The sequence below is a fragment of the Oncorhynchus kisutch genome, linkage group LG11 (genome assembly GCF_002021735.2).
Source record: "Oncorhynchus kisutch isolate 150728-3 linkage group LG11, Okis_V2, whole genome shotgun sequence".
Lineage (NCBI taxonomy): Eukaryota > Metazoa > Chordata > Actinopteri > Salmoniformes > Salmonidae > Oncorhynchus > Oncorhynchus kisutch.
The window spans coordinates 62,017,537-62,038,534 of record NC_034184.2 but is presented as its reverse complement, the minus strand read 5'-3'; the positions used below and the strand labels follow the sequence as shown (position 1 = coordinate 62,038,534).

Genomic DNA, 20,998 nt, shown 5'->3' with positions numbered 1-20,998 from the left:
TCCGACAATGCAGTAATAACCAACGAGTAATCTAACCTAACAATTCCAAAACTACTACCTCCTAATTGCATTAGGAGTAGTGACTATTGTGTTATGGGTAAGATGGAATGATATATGTGCAAATGTATCTGTAGCTGTAATGAATACGATGGGAGACAGAGAGCTGGTTTCAAGCGCAGGGCACATCAGGTGTTTATTTGTATAGGACCACAGGAGGGGGCAAGTACCTGGGTCCAGGGGCAGGCAGAAGGTCATACACAGGTGGTCCAAAAACGCAACAGTACAGGCAGGGAAAAGGCTAGTAACGTGGTCCGGGAAATCAGGCAAGAGGTTGATGACAGGAAATCCGATAGGCAAAAGTACAGGCAGGGAATAGGCAAAAAGGCGTAGTTAGTGAGGGTGGCCAAAGCTATGATACACAGGAGGACTAATATGGGAAAAAACGCTCCGACTAGAAATGTGTATCAAAACAAACAATACCTCACACTGATGGGGTGCAAAGAACTGAACTAAATAGAGTGTGTAAATGACATACAGGTGACATACAGGTGTGTGAACAGGTGATCCGAATTCAGGTAATTGGGATCTGGAGAGTGAGCTGCGTTCTGGAGATTTACGTGTTTGAGAGTGTGAACTGGAAGCAGACGTTACAGTAGCAGGAGGGGAGGTATACATGAGGCCTGCGTTTGAGACAGAATGTTTACATAAGGCTGTTAAGTGGGATGGAATGTGGCATGGGTCGAGATCTGTGGGGGCTCATAAATTAAGGTTGTGGTGAGTGATATCATTCCCAGAGATTATGTATATTGTTACAGGACATAGCTGTCTCCCTCTCCTACGAGCTAACTGTGCACAATATAGGGACTATTATGAAGTTAAACTGAACGTTACACATACCCAGATCATGGTGAGAGTAGCAGAGATAGTGCTGGAATTTCAGACACTATTGTCAACCTTCAAGAAACCTGTGACTCAGAGTTTTGTTAGGTTGGATATTCTTCCAACACCCTTCATCTCTTCCCCATTTACAATATCCAGCAAACACTTGACAGATTCCATGCAGTAGTTATTCTCCCGACAGTCGCTGTAGGGACAGTAATTAAAGGAGGCTAACGTAACAGCATGGAACTTAAATACGGCGCAAATGAGGGAGTTTGAGATATGCATCATTGGCAGTGTCAGTAGTAGCAGGGGTTACTTTAGTAGCATTGTAGGGATATCGTTATATGAGGACTCATGCCACATGGCTTGGTAGCTGGTAGCTGGGAGACCGATGCGAGTACTGGGGGCTGTTATTCACATGTCACAAATTAGTGATCTGGCCATAAGAGGAGAGTCTATGTTGTCCTGTTGTCAGGACATGACCCATTCGTTGCAGTGTGTATATTCCCGGGTGAACGCTGCACATGAAGAGCAGGAGATAACCGAGGGCACGGGCTGAATTCTGGAGATTGAGTGTACATGATTATACACCAGGCGGGGGTGTTGGGACAACGTTGGTCTGGTCCACACACAGTACTCCTTACAGCACCTTCAGCGGTAAAGATAGTCTTGTCTCTCGCTGTTGGATTCACACTTCTCACGTGAAGTGAGGTCCAGCTGCATAATAGGGTGAGCTTGAAGATGCCATGACAGAGGAAGCGGAGCTAAAGAGAGAGAAAGACTAGATTCCACTGTATACATACAGATGGGTTGGGTCTGGGAGCTACTTTAACCGCCATAGTTGGGCATGGGATAGTTGCTTTATTGGTTAATGCATCATATAAAAGGATAGATGTTGGGGTAATTGTACACCGGACAACATTCTGAAGGCATTGGTGTGAAAGCATATACAGTGCTGAGTTACCTCAAGAGGATGTAGCGTTGATTAGGGCTGCGCACTTGCCTATCAGGTGACATGCCTATCAGGTGACGTGTCTATCAGGTGGCAATGGAGGAAGAAGATGGGGAACAAAGTGAAAATGACATGGCTTGGGAACACCTCTCGGAGCCTGTGGCCAGAAAGGTGAAGACTGGGTGAAAGCGGAGGTTCTCCAGGGCCTTCCTTTTTGTGGAATCTAGCAGAAAAGTATCCTGGAGGCATAGAGTCAGGCAAAGAGAGAGTGGGAATTGTCATGTTATCAGACTCTGGGTTTCTTTGCATATATAATTATGCATAGCTTACCACCTTGTTAATACTGTTATGTTTTGTGTTTCTCGTTGCTTTTCAAGTCTTGTGCTATCAGGAGAAAGTTGAACTGGAAGAAGTCAGCAGCTCCCGCGGACTCGTTATCAGGTCAGATGAAGTAAGGAAGAACAGGTATCACTACGGTTCTGTCTAGCAACAGAGATGCATTGGCTGTTCAGATGTGTAGGAGGAGACTCAACATAGGAGAAAGGGTTAAATATCAGTGCTGGTGTGAATGTATTTTGTCTGATCGACCCAATGGGCGAATAAACTTGGTTTAAGCTTTACTAATCATCAGTGAGTTTTACTATGTTCATTTAGAACATAACAACAGCGAGTATTGCAGGATACTGCATTTGCCTCTATATTAAAAGTTAGAAATGTGGGAATGGGTCATTTCATCAATGAACGTCCTTTTCCCTGATGGTTTAGATATCCGTTCATCATGATCCATTGCACCTCGTAGCACAACAAGCTTCTTAATACTAATATAGAAGTATACTTTTGTTTCTTAAAAAATGCATACAACATTGTGTAAAATTATTATAGTCAAAAAATAAATAATTACCCACAATCCTCCAAAATCAGAGCAAGATGGGAAGTGTAAGGAGCTTAAAACCAAATACTTCCAATGAATTAAGTCACTCAATTGTCTCTCTCTCTTTGGTTATTCTTACGAAAGATCCTTACATTTTGAGAAACATATTAAATTGGATTTATTCTTAAATGTTTTGGTAAAATGAAATTAACAAATCATTGAAACAACTATTAAGTACATGTTGGTTGTTTCTTTTATCAATTTCAATTCACCCCAGAAATGTTTTTTGCTGTGTGGTTGAGTGTGAGTCGGGGGTTTAATTCCTGCTTCCGCCTGTCCCACTTTCACTCATTCTCTGTCTCCCCCTGTTTCTAATTTGTATAAATAAAGCTATGACAAAATGAAGGTGTAATTTTACAAGAAAATATTCTCCATAGGCCCTTATCATCAATCAATATTTAGGCTATAAACCAATTGCATTTCTTAACAATTTGATTGTATGAGAGACACAGTCTGCAAAATAATATTTTGTGTGTTTTGATGTTGCCTTTTACATGTACTGAATACCCCAAAAGGTGTTTTGCTTTCACAACACTTAAAAACACCAATATTCAGATTGAAGAACCAATTTGGGTGTTTCAGAGTACTTCTATGTTTTAAAACCCTTTCTGTGTATCGTAACATTTTTATTGGGTTTATATTCAAACACCCTCCAAACACAAGTTCTCAGGTTAGATGCACCCTTTTTCATGGTTTCATTCAGTCTTTCTATTTTTACAGTGTAGGCTATTCAAATTCGAATACAAATTCACTATAATTGTAGGCTTAGCCGCCCTGCACAATTGATGAACCAACAGCATCGCCTAGGCCTATTCGTTCTCTCCCAGACTCATGAACAGAATGTTTGGAACGTAGCATAAGGTAACTAGTCCATCCAGTATGCATAATAATACAGTCCACACTCAAAGGTGATTACTATAATTTGTTTAAATTTTGGAGCATATACTAGACCAATGATGTACCAAAGACATCTTAAGTCCGTTTTTTTTAAACGTTTGTCTCCCATGCGTAGTGTGCGGCAGGCTATGTATAGTATAACGGCACAATCATTATTTTAATTTAAGTTTTTCTTTTCGGTTTCCGAGCTTGGGCTCAAAGGCCTATGCGTATGCTCTAATATGTGTATGGGGGTTTTGAATTAATTATCACCTTAGAAAGCGCTGCCCATTTAGTTATGTTAGGCTTTGAAACAACATTTCAAGCTGTTGTTGAACTTCTTTCTTCAAATTGATCAATCACAGTGAGGTGAGTTTTAAAAGCATTTTATTGTTTTGATGATAAGTGTTTGATGTGCTTTTCGATTGGATTTCTATTGATGTCAGAGTGGTTTGAGAGATAATAGAGCCCTGAGTACCAGGCCATTAGGGTAGTTAGTGAGTTGGGTACTGCCAACGCATGTACGAGTAGGGCTGTTGCGGTGACCGTATTACAGCCACACTGGGGGTCACTAGTCATGAAGGCAGTCAAATTCTACTGTTTAGTCACAGTAGTTAGGCTTCTCCAAGCTCTGATGCTGCTGATAGTCATTAGCAGCCTACCAAACTTGCTAACTGCCTGGTACTGAGCACTCTATTGTCCCTCTAATCACTCTGACATCAATGCAAATGTAATCAAAAATCTCAAGAAACAATGCATTTTTTTGTGACTTTTTCAAATCATAGTCGCACACCTCATGTAGCCTAGCCAATGTAGCCTAGCCTATATTTTGATAAGGTTTGTGTCACAACTAAATTGGCCAAATAACTTCTTAAAATGAAGCACAATAATCCGCTTTACAAGGGGTTTACAGCCTAACTGGCATACATAAGGAGCGTGTGAGTTTCAAGTTTGGGGAAGATAATTGTCAGTATAAAAATGCACCTTTTTAATAAAATCATTACTTGCAAAATCACATTTGCGGCAATTTTTGATAATGGTGTTTTTCCGCTAATGGAACATTCTTGCTTATAACCTACTGCCATGTGTGCATTGCTGCGCTTATAATGTGAAGAAATAGCCTAATAGTTTATCAACATTTTAAGCTAAACGTTTTCATCTGTTGTGTCAGCCACATTGCTTAATAATGTTTTTGGGGGGGATGCTAGTAGTTTTATTAATTTGGGATCTATTGCATCCTACAACTGTCCCAGACTATGTTTGGAATATTTATTTCTCGCACAGAATAGGTCAACTTTTGTACTATGGAGGATGGTAGATTGACATGCTTTTGCTGTTCGTTAGACCTACTCATCTTTTTGGCAGATGAAAAGTAAATGTGGACAGTTCTTCCAATATCTTCAATATGCACCTCAGAATTGGATAAGGACGCACACAGTTGCATCCCCAATATGTCGGTCTTCACTTGTAGCCTGTGAGAAAGACCCAATCACGTTATGGAGTTATGTGAGTGAGAGGTGCTTCGGGCATGGATTTTTTTAGTGTGCATTATGGCCACACAAAGGGGATGCCACCGTGAAATTCGAGGCATTATCAAGTGCTTGTCAAATTGTGAATGAGAGGCTGATAGTGTGTACAGCCTGCACAAAAAAAGAAAGCAGTGCTCATGCCTTTCAAGCAACTTGGAGTCGCATCGTGCAGCCTTACAATGTATTAAAACTCAAAACATATAGCCCAACGTTTGTAAAACAACTAAAGTTACATTTATTTTTGAACCGCTCGACACAAAATAGCCGCATGTGCGCACTCCCTCAAATCGTTTGGAAAAAATATCCATTCAATTTTATTCAGCTTTGTTCAATTGTATTCTTCCTAATATAACATAAATCCACGGAATTCTAAGTTATTTTGTGACCGCAACAGCCCTAGTCCAGAGTGCATAAAAGGAGATTACCGTAACTCAACGGTCACGTGGAATTTTACTTTGGTCATGACTCATGACTGCATGTGTGGCGGTAATACGGTCACCGCAACAGCCCTAAATGCAACACATAAGGTTCATAATACATTTATAAACCATGGCAGGTGGATTCTCACCTCCAGAGCACAGATCCCGAAGGAGAAGATGTCAATAGCATAGTCATCCTCAGCCACTAGACATAAGAGAACAGTTGGAATCAATATGTAAGATAATGACTGTCTAGTCACAGCATGTTGAGAAATTCCATAGATGCGGTAAAGAGGTCAATGGAATACAGACCATGGGGGATAGAAGGACGCTGTATTAGCTATTAGCGCACATTCAACAAATCTGATCGAAGAAAGTGGATATTCGTCAAATCCGTCATGATTGATGTATTGTAACAGGTCCACCACAATGGGGTTACTAAAGTCCGATTTGGATATATTGGGCTGTTTTCGCTGCATAACATTTAGAAGTTGTTTGCTAAATGCTAACTCCCGTTCGTATTAGCTGTTAGCATTGCTAGCATGCAGAAATCGGTGGTGGTAGTCAATGTCTTTATTTACCTGTAATGCAGTTGATTGATGACGATGACATGAACATGTATTGGGATTGACATCCATACAGGCATTATACACAGATTTTCACCTCAACATAGTGTGAAATAGCCTAAATGTAGGCTTAACTATATACAATAGCTTCAATGTAGGCTTATTTTGCTGGGGGGCAATGAGGAGATTTGGGATCTTTCCCCAACACGTTTCCATGGCATTTCTATTGTTTTGGAGTTCCAATTACCTCTTTTCCCGCATCTATAGTGAAACTGGCAACCCATAAACGCAAGAAAGGCCCATATTCATTCAAGCGTCTGGGATCAGTTTAGCCTCTTAGATCATAATGAATAAGATTACATGAATAAAAAGGACCTGATCCTAGAACAGCACCCCTACTCTGAGATGCTTTATGAATACGGGCCCAGACATAATAGATATAGAAATAGAGGAAGGCTCAGTAAAACACTCACAGCCATATTCAGGAGAGAAGAAGTGCAGGTTCCTCTGTTCGTCTCGGTTGGGGCGGACTTTACCATGAACACTGGCCTCCGGAAACACTAGGAGGGCAAGATAGACAGATACCATTTTTTAACCCAGACACCAGACCACACAGAATATTGTGACATTCACTGTGAATAAGATATGCAGCACGTTATATGGTTCTTACCATTCACAAACAGCCGGTGCCATACTGTGGATAGAAAAGAGCAGAGTATCCAGTATTAACTTCAGTGGCATAGAACGACAACAACAATGACAATATACCTTCGGGTAATTGTATTACACACAATGTATAGGAGTTTGCTAGTATGCAATGCTCACGGTTATTACTACCATTTATTCAGATAAAGCTGTCAAGTAACAACTGAGTTGTTCCTAAAGGCCATGCTACGACAGGGTTAGGTATATGTTAGGGTTAGGTTATGGTTAGGGTTAGGTATATGTTAGGGTTAGGTTAGGTCGAAAGCCTTTACTGTGTCAGACCTGAGCCAATCTTGATGAGGCCATTGTGTTGGATAAAGATGGTGTCACAGGTCAGGTTGCCATGGATAATGGGCGGTTCACAGGAGTGCAGGTAACTGGTGGTAAATAACATGGCAATCAAATGACTGGACACTTTGGGTCTCCAATTTCAACTCTTGACCCCCAGGAAAACTACTGGACCATGATTAGTAGAATCCCGGGACCAACCATATGTAAAGTAAAATATGCACGCATGACTGTAAGTCACTTTGGCTAAAGGTGTCTGCTAAATGGCATATTATTATTATTATTATTATTATATTAATCAGATGTGTTACTGCTGGGCTGGAACAAAAGCCTGCACACCCATTAGCTCTCCACGACATGAGATCCCCAGTCCTAGAGTAATAGTTTACACTGCCACTGAAAATAATAGTGGGGACGAGAATGTTATTGGTCTTACCTGAGGGCAGAGAGAATTTGGGTACACCATCGCTTCCAAGCCTGGAATACATAAGAGTGAACTGCAGACACTTAAAAAGTGGGATATGATTGAAGTTTGCGACGGATAGAAAACGACTTAAGTATAATCCCCTAACATCTGACCAGGGAAGGGTTCAGTACAAGGTAGCAAAACATTTTGGAATGTACAAAGAAAATGTGTGTTTTTAGTGGAAATATAGTGTTCATGCAGTTGTTGTTTTAACTGTTTCAAAACGTGTAACTCACTGACTCGTGTCACAGTCAGAAGTGTCCCATATAGGAGAAAGACACTGACCTTGACGTTCATGGTCTTATGGTTTTTCTTGGTTTTCTTGAGAAACTGCTTGAGGCTGCCTGAGGACATGTACTCTGTGATAAAGATGACCTGTCCAGCAGATAGCAGAAAGAGATACTATCAGGGTGCAGACCAAAGCAATCGATCCCAGTTCAGAGATACTGTCAGTGTGCAGACCAAACCAATAGATTCGGGTTTCAGAGATAAAGAGAGAGACATTTCCTAAGAGAATGAGTGAGAATGACAGACCATAGAGATTGATCAAGATAGCAGACTTACCCGAGCTCGGCTCTCTTTCATGTCCAGCCAGTACTTATGGAATTTGACTATGTTTGGGTGCTCAACCTGCATCAGGTTCTCAAACATCTCTTTAATCTTCTCCTGAAAAAGAGATGGAGTGGGGAGAGGTTTGAGTACTTACGAGTAGCACAGATGGTTCGCCAAAATATGCACTTTTAAACCATTGACTTGTACTTCCATTTGTGTGCTCGCTCTGGAGAATGGAAGTACATCGAAATGAACATACAGCCAGTGACAATAGAAACTCTGTCTGCATCCCAAATGGCACCCTATTCCCTATATACACTGAGTATACCAAACATTAGGAACATCTTCCTAATATTGAGGTGCACCCCCTTTGGGTGATGGACCATTCTTGATACACGCGGGAAACAGTTGAGCGTGAAAAACCCAGCAGCATTGCAGTTCTTGACACACACCGGGTGCGACTGGCACCTACTACCATACCCTGAATGGCAAACATACACAATCCATGTCTCAATTGTATCAAGGCTTTAAAATCCTTCTTTAACCTGTCTCCTATCCTTCATCTACACTGATTGAAGTAACAAGTGACATCAATAAGGGATCATAGCTTTCACCGGGATACACCTGGTCAGTCTATGTGATGGAAAGACAGTGTTCTTAATGTTTTGTATACTCAGTGTAGTGCACTACTTTTTTATTAACCTTTATTTAACTAGGCAAGTCAGTCAATGACGGCCTAGGAACAGTGGGTTAACTGCCTGTTCAGGGGCAGAACGACAGATTTGTACCTTGTCAGCTTTTGACCTGGTCAAAAGTAGTGCACTATATAGGGAGTAGGGTGCTATTTGTGACATCCCCCTGTCTAACTTTGCCGTACCTCCTGTGCCTTGAAGACCTTCCTGTCATTGAAAAGCACCTCATTCCACACCACCTCGACTCCCTCCTCTGTGTCCATGGCCAGCGACGCACTCTCAACACCGGGGACATTACCTTGACTGATCTGCAGGGGGAGACAAACACACATGAGAGATCCCTCAAGCACCGCAGATGCTATAACTGAAGAGGAACAACCATAAATATGGCATGTGTGTTGTTGCAGACACAATTTACTACATGTAGCCGCTATCATGAATAATTTAGATGTTTCCGAATCAGCTCTGTATGGCCGCAAAACCTCACAGGAGATCTATCTATTTTGAAAAGCTATAGATCCCGATTTCAAAACCTCACAGGAGATCTATCTATTTTGAAAAGCTATAGATCCCGATTTCAAAACCTCAATGGAGACCGGTTTTCATTCATTAAATGGACAGGTATGGATCTTATGTAAAAAAAAGCACTGATAACGTCAGACTACTAAAAACCTTATGCCCTGACCATCTGTGTCTGGATGATGTAAAAAGACAAGGGGGTGAGGATCAGAGATTCTGTCGGAGTGAAGAGATGGATTAATGAAAGAGCGAGACAAGGGGGGGGGGTGGGTGGGACAGAGAGCAAAAGGCAGAGATTGGGAGTAGGGGATTGGGAGATGAGCGATGGAGAGCAAGAGAAATTGGGAGTGAGGGATTGGGAGAGGGTGAGCCAGAGGATGAGATAAAGACAGAGGCAGAGAGTGAGGGATGGAAATGTGTGTGAGAGGTGGAGGGGGAGGGGAGCCGGCTGCCGGGAGCATGTGCTGCTACCAGACTTATGAGGACACTGAGTCAGGGAAAAGGCCAGACTGACTCGGAGCGGAAACAGCGGCAGCACTGTTTGCGTCTGTGTTCCAGAGTCTGGCAGAGCTGAGAGAGACAGACAGGCCCTGGGCTCCCATTCATTCCACCCTCAGATTAGCAGGGAGTACGCATTGACACAGCACTGAGATGACTGCTCAACCCAGAAAACAACCAAAGAACAGTCAGTCACACACTACATCTCAAAGCCTGAGCTAAAACACACACACGCTAACTTATCCCAATATTTTTCCCCTGATGGACAGATAACACCAAAGAGGCAAATAACATAGGTAGTGGTCAAACCAGTTCGTTACAGATACTGGTGGGCATCCCGCAGAGACTGAAGAATTCCGAGCAGTAGAAAGAACATCCGTTACTATGACACCATCACATACAGCTACACATCTGGTGTAGCATGCTATTTCGTTTTGGGTGTCCTGTATTAAAGTTACTAGTTAAGTGTTCATAAGCAGTAGAGTTATGATTGAATGAACTATTAACGTATTGTTAAATAGTAATTACATAGTAGTAGCGCATTAGACATTTTCATAGGCGCCAATCACGAAATGAAGAAGCTCACAGTTCTAAATGGACTAAAAATGGCTTCTTTCACCACGGTTAATCAACAAGCCGACACCCAATCAACTGCCATAAATATACAGCCCAGATGACAGCGGCCTGACACATTGGTATCCTACCAGGCCGCTTTGGCCCAAGTGAGGTTGCAACACAGTGTGACCACACAATGCGCTTTTAGTATCACGGTTATGTCCCTGGCTAGAGCAAACCATTATCTGAGGTGTACTGTACACACCCTATCCATTTCATAGTTAAAATATTATTGTAAACACTGTTGGCTTTGTCCACAACACAACCAGCTGCGAGGTTCCAATACTCTCCTACTTGAAGTACGGAGAGGCCTAATCGAGAGGGGGCTGCAGTGGGGAGATCTCTCTCTCTCTTTGTTCTACTCCTACTCAGTGAGGTATGATAAACTGATTATGGGGCAATACAGGGCAGGAAGTAGGAACACAATGCTCTGACATAGTGACCCTAATGGAGAGCCAGGGCTGGCTGGGAATTCCCAGCTAAAGCATGTCTACTGGGGCTACACAGGGACTCATGTTTGGGTGCTGTTGTATATTTTCTCTGGGTGTTACGAAACAGTTAGGCCCCTGTGCTGGACTTGGCTCCCGGAGTGTTTGGTGGGGTGGAGGTGTTGGGTGCTCAGTCATGGTAGGGTGAAACTAGTAAACAGCCTGTGATTGGCTGCCGAAGGGAGGTGGGTTAAGCGTGGGGAAGAGGTCGGTGGGTTCACATCCAAACAACACAAACATCTACATTGATGTTTTGCTGATCAGACAGATTATCAGATAACAGAGGTAATTTCAGTAAATCTGTCTGAAAGGCTTTCTGTTGTTTGGAATATCTATTTAGTTTGATAGATTAACTACATGCTTGTTTATTTACATTAAGTGTAACCAGTCCATTTCCTGATACTAATAAACAAGGAAACTGGTCAGCTACATTTTAAACAGCCTTCAGTTATGTTAGTATGGATAAAAAAATAGATCTTGATCACTCGCAAGTTGATCAAAAAAAGACGATGCCGATAACAACATGAATTTTCATATTGCTTGCAGTTCAGGAGTAGGTCCTACCTCTATCTACAGGAATCCACAGACAGTCAGCCACAGGTAAGCCTTGGCGAGTGACTGTCTGAGCTCAAGTGATCAGCACAGATTACCCGCAATCCTCCGACCCGGGGCGTTACCCCAAGGCCACACCGTCCATATGAGGTCAGGGGCTGTGCGTCCCCCGCGGACGTTGGTCTCCAACCCGCAGAGCTATGTCACAACGGGACACAGGCGACCGCGTCTCAGGACTATGATTTATACATTATAGTAGGCATAAATAGGCTTGTGGAGGCCCACCTCCGGCTCCACTCCAAACCCTACGTGAGGCCTGCCTCTCAAATGACAATCTAGTCCCTATAGCGCATTACTTTTGACCGAACCATATGGCTATGGGCCCTGGTCAATAGTAGTGCCATTTGGGACGAAGTCCGGGTTGACTAAAGATCTGATCTCAGACCTCCCTGGACATAACCTGATTACAGATACACTCCCGGGCAACCCACCAGTAGAGCCATCCCCAGTACACACAGAATGAGGAGGAGTAAAAGCTCATTCACACGTGGCACAAGGCCAGCATATTGTCTCCGTGTGTGTGTGTTAGAGACAGGGTGCTAGAATTAGTGCGGTGAGTCAGACCGAGAGGAGATAATGGAGGGAGGCTTAGGGGAGAGGTGGAAGGGAGGATGTTAAGGCCCTCTACAATGTGTCAGCTCGTCACTATCTATGGCCCTGCAGTGGGCGCCTTTGTCTCTGTACTGACCTATAGTCTCACTGTAGCAGAGAACAAATGAAAGAGTGCCGTTGTCTGAGGGAGAAACAATGTAAGCGTGTGGGTCCTGACAATAACAAAGCACTCAGTCTCCCCACTCTACCATGTTTCTCTTGCTCTCCGCCTCCTCCTACACCAATTTGAATACCGGATGACGAATCAGAGTAGGCCTACTGCACGACTACATTGAGTTACGTCAACTTAACATTAATAGTAGACTTGATACAGACCATTGAGACTGCTGCAGCCAGAAAATCTGCATTACACCACACTGTGTGGCGCTGGAGTACAGTCGAGTATGTACATGAGGGAGTCTGTTTCCATGGTTTTCTGCCTTCTCTCTCTCTGAGGGTTGGCTGGGACCAAAGCAGAGCACGCATCAAAGAAGTGCCTCGGCTCCTTTGCTACGGAGGTGACTGTTGATGTGTGGCACACAGAACAGTGATTCCCAAGGCCCTGGCAATGCAGATATAGAAGAATGGGTGGAGAGGTAGAGGAAGTTTGGCGCTCTTTTTGTTCTGCGATTCACTGGTTTTCCAACTAACAATTCCAGTGACATTCTTTACTTTGAACAAATGTAAAATAGTTTGTAATAATACAAAATGACGTCCATCACAACACTGCAAACCAAGTAATAACTTGAATGATATATGGAAAGTAAAACCACTTCCTAACATGTCATTTGTCATCGCTTAGCTCAGTCTCATTGTAAAGCTCATGTTCCTTCAAGGGAAAAGGCCCACTGCCAGGACCCACTACCAATTACCAAGACCCCCTGCCTTACTCGGTGACCTTCACAATCTGGACAGGTCACTGCGAATTTAGTCTAATGGCCCGTCCAAATAGAAGACTCTGTCCCTGTCAACTTCACAAAGAGATGTGATGGAGATAAGCTGACATCAAGTTTCACTTGTTAATTTCCTTAGAGGCCATGTCAAGAATGGAATGTAGGAGAGCAAGGCAGGCTGGGAGATCTTAAGTCCAGAGTCAGTAGTATCAAAGGCTGTACCAAAACACAAGAGCCGTTATTACACTCAAAGCACACTGTATGACGGAGGAAGCCTTGTTGATGTTGCCTGGAGAGCTTGAGTGGGAAGTGGAGACCGCAAGATTCCTAATCATTCCCCAAATGGAAAACGGTCTATTTGTAACACCACTCAAATCAACTAATTGAAAACACACAACTTCATATGTGCTTGGACTTGCAATAACATGTTGCAAGAATGTTGACAGAATAGCCTTTCTCAGTTCTTTAAAAAGGTTCCCAGAACATTTCATTAAGTTGTGGGTACATTACAAGAGATAGGTTCCAGTTGTGATGACATTCATACAATGTTTAAATTAGGTTGCACAGGACATTCCCTGTTGTAAGAATGAAATATGTCCGTTTTTAGGACGTCCATAGCATATTTGTTTTAGGTTGAAAAAATATTCCATTGATGTTCACGCAATATACATTTTAACTCGTCCTGGAGGTCTTCAGAACAAAATATATTTAACATTTTCAGCAAATTTGTATTTCTTTAAAGTATAAGAAAGCAGATTGGAAAATACCCCTATTATGTTTCTCTCAAGATTTGAGGACTGTATTGTAGGTGATATAGAGACACAATGCATTTGTATTTCATTCCCAGGACATTTAATCATTCAAAAACACAACCATCATTTTGACATGTCATATGTTGACTATCTGCACGTGGGGTTTGAACCTGAAATATTTGGTTCCCAAGCCAAGTCTTTAATCCTCTGCACTACTAGGGAAGCTCTCGTAGATCTTCTTTTTTTCAGTATATAGCCATGTTAGTATGGTCAATCAAGAATTTTTTAATCTTCTTAGACATAAGTAACCCAGGACAATACTGGTAACTCGGTTATTCACCATCACTCCCCCCCATCCTCTTTATAAGCTGCATACTTCCAGGTCCATATTTACAAAGTATCCAAGGCTATGAGTGCTGATCTAGGATCATTTCTGTTTTTCTGATCATGACCATATAATGTGTCTCAAAGTAAGAATTATATTGGGAGCGTTTGGACAGTCGACAGTTTTTGTGTTTCGGGAACATATCTTTTGCGATGTCCCCACAATGTTCCCACCAGACACTTTCCAAAACCCTAATGAAACATTCTGGGAACCATTAAAGAACAAGACGAAATGTGCTATGGGAACGTTCTTGTAACATCAGGCGATTTTTTTTTTGCTCCCTAAAAGAAACATTGTAGAATCATCTGCATCATTCCCTCTCTTTGTCCGCTGTCTCCAGTGTGTTGTGCTTCAGTTAGTACCAGGGTTAAAAGATTACACTAGCCACATTGTCCTTGTTCCCCTTGTCTGCCTTGTGACAAAGCTCTGTATTTAGAGCGCCAGTGGGGAAGAGAGATGACTAAAACACAATCCCATTCTAGAAGTTAAAAGTCATCTGGTCTATGATGTGATAAGCATTAGAATGAGTGTTGAACAGCCTCTTTATATAAGCCAATCTGCTCAGTCTGGTGAAAAGGAGTCTTTGATCTCATCTCCACCTCTAAAAGAGATGTGGGTGTCTTCGTTTTCGCATATGATGTGTATGCCTGTGTGTGTGTGTGTGTGTCTGCACATACCCGTGTGTGTGTGTGTGTGTGCTATTGTCTCTCATCTCTGGTTAATTCATGCGAAGGCCTTCCTTTCCATTCTAACACTGTAACCTCAAGTGTTCTACTGCTCACTAGACACATCCAGAACAGAGCACACCAATCTACGCAGCTTTTACTGCGGCCAAGAGGAAAATAAAAAGAAGGGTTGTAATCTAGTTGATTCCTTTTCAGGGTAGACCTCTTGAGTTTGGACCGAAGAGATCAGGTGCTCTTAATTGATTGCAATCATCTAGGCCGACAAAAAGAGCACGGACCTAAACACAAACGCTCTCGCACTCACAAACAGTCTGGCTAGAGTAGACTGCCGGTACAGTATATGGATTTGCAAATCATGTTCACAATTGATGGTTGTGTCTGATGTGGCAAACACATTAACCCCTTATCTGATTAAGTTATTAGAATATTAAGATTTATAGTCTCTACGTTGCTCTGAGATCCATCCTTCCCTGTGACTCGAACATATTGGGCATGATGAATTGGTGGTACCAGATAAGCACCTTAGTCACCAGCACCAGGGCATGTGATAGAAACACAACTGTCATCAAGAGACAATTTACAGAGAATAGGCTATAGGCATAACTTACTACAGACAGAAAACACCCTGCCTTATCACAGAGAAAACCCATAACCATGCTTGGCTTTCTTTGTGGAAGGCCATCGTGACAGGGACATTGCTCTTTTGTACAAGGGAGAGATACAGTATCAGAGGTTGGCCTTTGTATTACTCAGACTAAACTAGGTGTTGATAATGAGGCCTAGGCTATGGGCTCGAAGAGGCGAAGCGAGAGGGATAACTGGGCCCAAAATCTGTCTTCTCCAGCAGGTGCCGTTAATTGATTTATTTTTCACTCACCAAACAAGGGGTTTTTGTATGGAGGTCAATGAGAGCGTGTCGAATTTGGATGACAAAAAATGGAATGGCTTGTGATTTATTTGATCGAATAGATGTTTTGTAATGCTTAGGCTGTTACGAGTGTACTGACAACTTTTAGAAAAAACACTTTATAACGGAAATTGTGCCTGTTGTTCACACGCGTATCTGCCCTTTCATTGGCTAGAATGTTCCCACCTGATCTTGCCTCCTCTCGACTGCCTTCCATTTTTAACGCGGCCACTTGAGAATCTGGTCAATTGAATAATAATAATCTGTGGTGCTCGTCAAGACTCCAAAATTGAGGTTTAGGTTGTCCTATGCGCTTTAATCAAAGATTCCATTTAGATTCCACAGACAAAACTAGGTGTTGATGATGATTAGGCTTCTGTTTGTGCTCGTCAAGTCTCAAAAATTGAGGTTTAGATTGTTGCTCCTGCTGTGAAAACTCAAGGGTAATGAGCCTGACTCTTTGCGCACGTCGTTTTTAATGAAGCAAACATTTCCCAAATCAAAGGGGTTTCATTGTTCCAGCCCCCACAGGATTCCCATATACCAAGTAATAGTGATAGCTTTTTCGGTAAGCCAGATCTTCTGCCTCTGTTCACCTAAAAGAGACGCTTATTAGGCTCCCAAATGGCTCTTTGTTCAGTAGTCCTTAACTTCTTTGGGACTGGGGGGCAGTACTGAGTAGCTTGGATGAATAAGGTGCCCAGAATAAACTGCCTGCTACTCAGGCCCAGTTGCTAATATATGCATATAGAGTTGGATAGAAAGAACTCTGAAGTTTCTAAAACTGTTTGAATGATGTCTGTGAGTATAACAGAACTCACATGGCAGGCAAAAACCAGAGGAAAAAATCCAACCAGGAAGTGGGAAATCTGAGGTTTGTAGTTTTTCAAGTCATTGCCTAATAAATATACAGTGTCTATGGGGTCATATAGCACTTCCTAAGGCTTCCACTAGATGTCAACAGTCTTTAGAACCTTGCTTGTGTCACGTTCGTTATACGAATGAGACCAAGGCGCAGCGTGGTACATTCTAATTTATTAAAAGAATGAACACTAAACAAACTAACAACAAAACAAACCATGACGCTAATATGAATAGTGCAGACAGGGAACTAAACATAGAACAAGATCCCACAAACATCAAAGGGAAATGGCTACCTAAATATGACCCCCAATCAGAGACAACTATAAACAGCTGCCTCTGATTAGGAACCATATCAGGCCACCATAGACATACAAAAACCCTAGACAATACAAATATAAATATAAACTTCTTCACAACAGTATCTCGGACCTGCCTGTTGTGTTCCTTGTTCTTCATGATGCTCTCTGCGCTTTTAACGGACCTCTGAGACTATCACAGTGCAGGTGCATTTATACGGAGACTTGATTACACACAGGTGAATTGTATTTATCATCATTAGTCATTTAGGTCAACATTGGATCATTCAGAGATCCTCACTGAACTTCTGGTGAGAGTTTGCTGCACTGAAAGTAAAGGGGCTGAATAATTTTGCACGCCCAATTTTTCAGTTTTTGATTTGTTAAAAAAGTTAGAAATATCCAATAAATGTCGTTCCCCTTCATGATTGTGTCCCACTTGTTGTTGATTCTTCACAAAAAAATACAGTTTTATATCTTTATGTTTGAAGCCTGAAATGTGGCAAAAGTTCGCAAAGTTCAAGGGGGCCGAATACTTTCGCAAGGCACTATATATATATATTTTTTTATTTTTTTTATTTAACCTTTATTTAACCAGGTAGGCTAGTTGAGAACAAGTTCTCATTTGCAACTGCGACTTGGCCAAGATAAAGCATAGCAGTGTGAGCAGACAAGTATAGTGAGTAATCACTGTTCTGATATCCAGAACTTATTTTCGGTCATAAGAGACGGTGGCAGAAACATTATGTACAAAATAAGTTTCAAACAACACGATAAAACGCACAGCAGCACAATTGGTTAGGAGCTTGTAAAACGGCAGCCATCTCCTCCAGCACCATTCTTCTCTCATGGTCAGTCCATGTCAGGGTGCCCAGGGTCCATGTCAGGGTGCACTTTCATTTTTTGGCCCTATCACTACACAGCTGATTCAAATAACCAACTCATCAAGCTTTGATGATTTGAATCAATTGTGTAGTGCTAGGGCAAAAACCAAAATGTGCACCCAGTGGGGTCCCAGGAAAGAGTTTGGGAAACCCTGGTCTATGTCATGGAAAGAGCAGGTGCTCTTTCCATTACTCGGCGTATATTTAAGCAAAAATGCCTGCGGGGGTGTGGTGCTGTGATGTGGTTGGACCCAGTTGCAGAGAAGAGACCAGACGAGGAATGGTTAAGGATAAACATAAATACTTCACTGATAAACAGTTGCCGCAGGATCACAGTACACTGGGGAAAAACAACAAACAATAAGTCTCAAAAACTCACTCAGGAAACACAGACAGACCAGACCAGACCAGACCAGACAGACAGACAGACAGACCAGACAGACAGACAGACCAGACCATTTAAGCTCCTGCAAAGGAAACAAGAAAACACACCTCTTTTAACAGGGAACTCGTGAGTAATAAGACACACCTGAGTGTCATTAATGTCTCTAGGATGGTCTATGCCCCCCTCTGGTGACAGGTAGAACCATGACAGGTACAGTATATGGCCAATATACCATGGCTAAGGGCTGTTTTTAGGCACGATGCAACGCTGTGTACCTGAATACAGCCCTTAGCCGTGGTATATTGGCAATATACCACAAACACCCGAGGTGCCTTATTGCTGTCATAAACTGGTTATCAATGTAATGAGAGCAGTAAAAATACATGTTTTGTCATACCCGTGGTATACGGTCTGATATATAACGGCTTCAATCAATTTATAATAGCTGTTATACAGCTTGTTTCACACATTCTTCAACTTCAACGAGAATGACTCCAATGATTAAAGAATGTCATGCATGGGGGATTTATGACGATCAATGTGACTGTCATTCTCCAACAGGCCAGTTGCAACGCAACATTATGGAGATCATGTGCACGGCATACCACTTTTAGCTGTATTTCCAAATCACCACTTAAAGTGAGGAACTAGATCTTCCACTAATGCAGACAACAATACTAAATCAAATGGATGTTTATACCTTCCAAGACCATAAACATAATTTCATGAGAGAATCAGAAGCAGGGCCTCCATTTGAATTATTATCTTTGGGTGGAAATCTGGTCCTGCTTTGCTCAGCAGCTGGAGCTGCCCTTTCAGGCAATTACATTCATTTGCACCTCTACAATGCTGGCAGCAGGCAGTCGTGAGACTAAAAAAACATTCAAATGGCAGATTTACAAAACAAAGATGGAGAGTGTTAAAAAATGTGTCATTTTTGGTGAACAAAAACAGTCCAATTCCAGGAAGAGGGATTAGAACTGGGTGAGACTTTTTCACGACACAGTCAGTCAGTCAGTCGGTCAGTCAGTCGGTCGGGCAGCTGGGCTAATGGGACGTGTGTTTGCTTTGACCTGAATCTGGCATCCGTCCCACTCCTTCAAAACATCTGGGATTGACTTGGTTCCCGGAGAGGCTTATTAGAGCCTGGCAAAGTCCACCCATGTATTAAAGTTCTCCATAAAGAGTGGTAATTGCTGCCCACTGGATTACCCAATTCATGCTTGTAAATCACACATACTGCTTGTTTAAAGGGCTACGGCAGAACCAGAGGAGGAGGAACAACAGGGTCTCAGTCTGAACCTCCTGCAAAACCTCAGAGGTCGAACAAGTTCAGCACTGTGCCAGGAAGAGTAGGCAAGAGGTAACACGGGGTGAAAGCTAACAGCTTGGCTTGATTTGGCCAGTTTGGCAAAGACATAAGTTTGCACTATCTTGACACGTAAAGGCTTCTGCATGTCTCAGTTTGGCTAGCGCCTAGCCAAAAGAGTGTGCTCGCATACTCCCTTAAAAGACCTTTGCCTGAAAAATGAGAAAAAGCGTCAATAGTGCTGTTTGTCAATCTTAAGATGCCGTAGGCAGTATACACTTCAACAAAATAGTCCGAACTGAATGTCGGACACATCCAATGGGCATTATCTCTCACCTAGAGAAGATTGTAAAAGGTCGGCACAATATCTGGTAAGGGATGGAATGCGCTTAACTCTTATTCTCTTCAGCTTGTGTGGCCTACCACTTCACGGCTGAGCCGTTGTTGCTCCTAGATGTTTCGACTTCACAGCACTTACAGTTGACCGGGGCAGCTTTAACAGGGCAGAAATTTGATGAACTGACTTGTTGGAAAGGTGGCATCCTATGACGGTGCCACGTTGAAAGTCCCTGAGCTCTTCAGTATGGCCATTCTATTGCCAATGTTTGTATATGGAGATTGCATGGCTGTGTGGTCGATTTTATACACCTGTCAGCAAAGGGTGTGGCTGAAATAGCCAAATCCACTAATTTGAAGGGGTGTCCACATACTTTTGTATATATAGTGTATTTACTACAATCACTCTTTAATAAATATCCAATGCCACTTCCCCTGAGCTGTCCACAAAGACAGCCTACTGCACTAGTAAAGCTATGTCTCATAAGCTCATAGCAGGAGGCCATTCACAGAAGCCAGAGCCATGTTAAATTCATGAAGAGTCGATCTGTGTTGAGTCACATTTTATTCTTCTCTGGCCCCTGCATGCAAAAGACCTGCTTACTTCCCGCCAGGCTGCTGAAACAAGAATGAGATGCATTCAAATTTGAAAATGCAAATCTCCTATAATCCCTTAAGCATGGAGGACAGGAGTTATTTTTATTGAGGCGGTGGTGAGATTTCTTCCGCCATGGTAATGATTATGGACAATAATGCGAGAGAGCATATGAATTTGGAGGGTTCTGAGGGATTGACAGGTAAATAATAAGGTTAGATGTTCATTGATCACATCCCTGACCTAAAACTCTTCTCTTCTCGTAGTTTCACATTTGCCGTGCTTTGGGTTTAGGTAAAGAAGCCTACACCTCTCACAAAATGCTTATTGGGTTAAGGTTGCATGCCATCTCTAGTTTTTGGAAAGTCTGGTTTTAGTCTGAGGGGAAAAGCATTTGAAGTAGGAATGTTAATGTTTTGTTGGCCTCATGACCTTGCTCCTTCCTGTAGGCCCCTTAATCCTCTCATGCTGTTTGGGGGGAGGGGGATGACCTTTGGGTTCAATAACGAGACTGCAAGGCTGTTA

General features: G+C 42.4%; 1 protein-coding gene across 1 annotated transcript in view; it reads right to left on the bottom strand.

The window, feature by feature from the left end:
• The window catches only part of LOC109899452 (nuclear receptor-binding protein 2), a 49,948-nt gene that overhangs the window by 15,676 nt on the left and 13,274 nt on the right, over positions 1-20,998 (bottom strand). Inside the window, exons 2-9 of the mRNA XM_020494702.2 lie at positions 9,044-9,166; positions 8,179-8,280; positions 7,900-7,989; positions 7,585-7,625; positions 7,143-7,237; positions 6,826-6,849; positions 6,629-6,715; positions 5,739-5,794 (exon numbers count right to left, since the gene is read on the bottom strand). Coding sequence (XP_020350291.1) covers positions 5,739-5,794; positions 6,629-6,715; positions 6,826-6,849; positions 7,143-7,237; positions 7,585-7,625; positions 7,900-7,989; positions 8,179-8,280; positions 9,044-9,166 — 618 coding nt within the window. The remainder of the gene's footprint in view (positions 1-5,738; positions 5,795-6,628; positions 6,716-6,825; positions 6,850-7,142; positions 7,238-7,584; positions 7,626-7,899; positions 7,990-8,178; positions 8,281-9,043; positions 9,167-20,998) is intronic.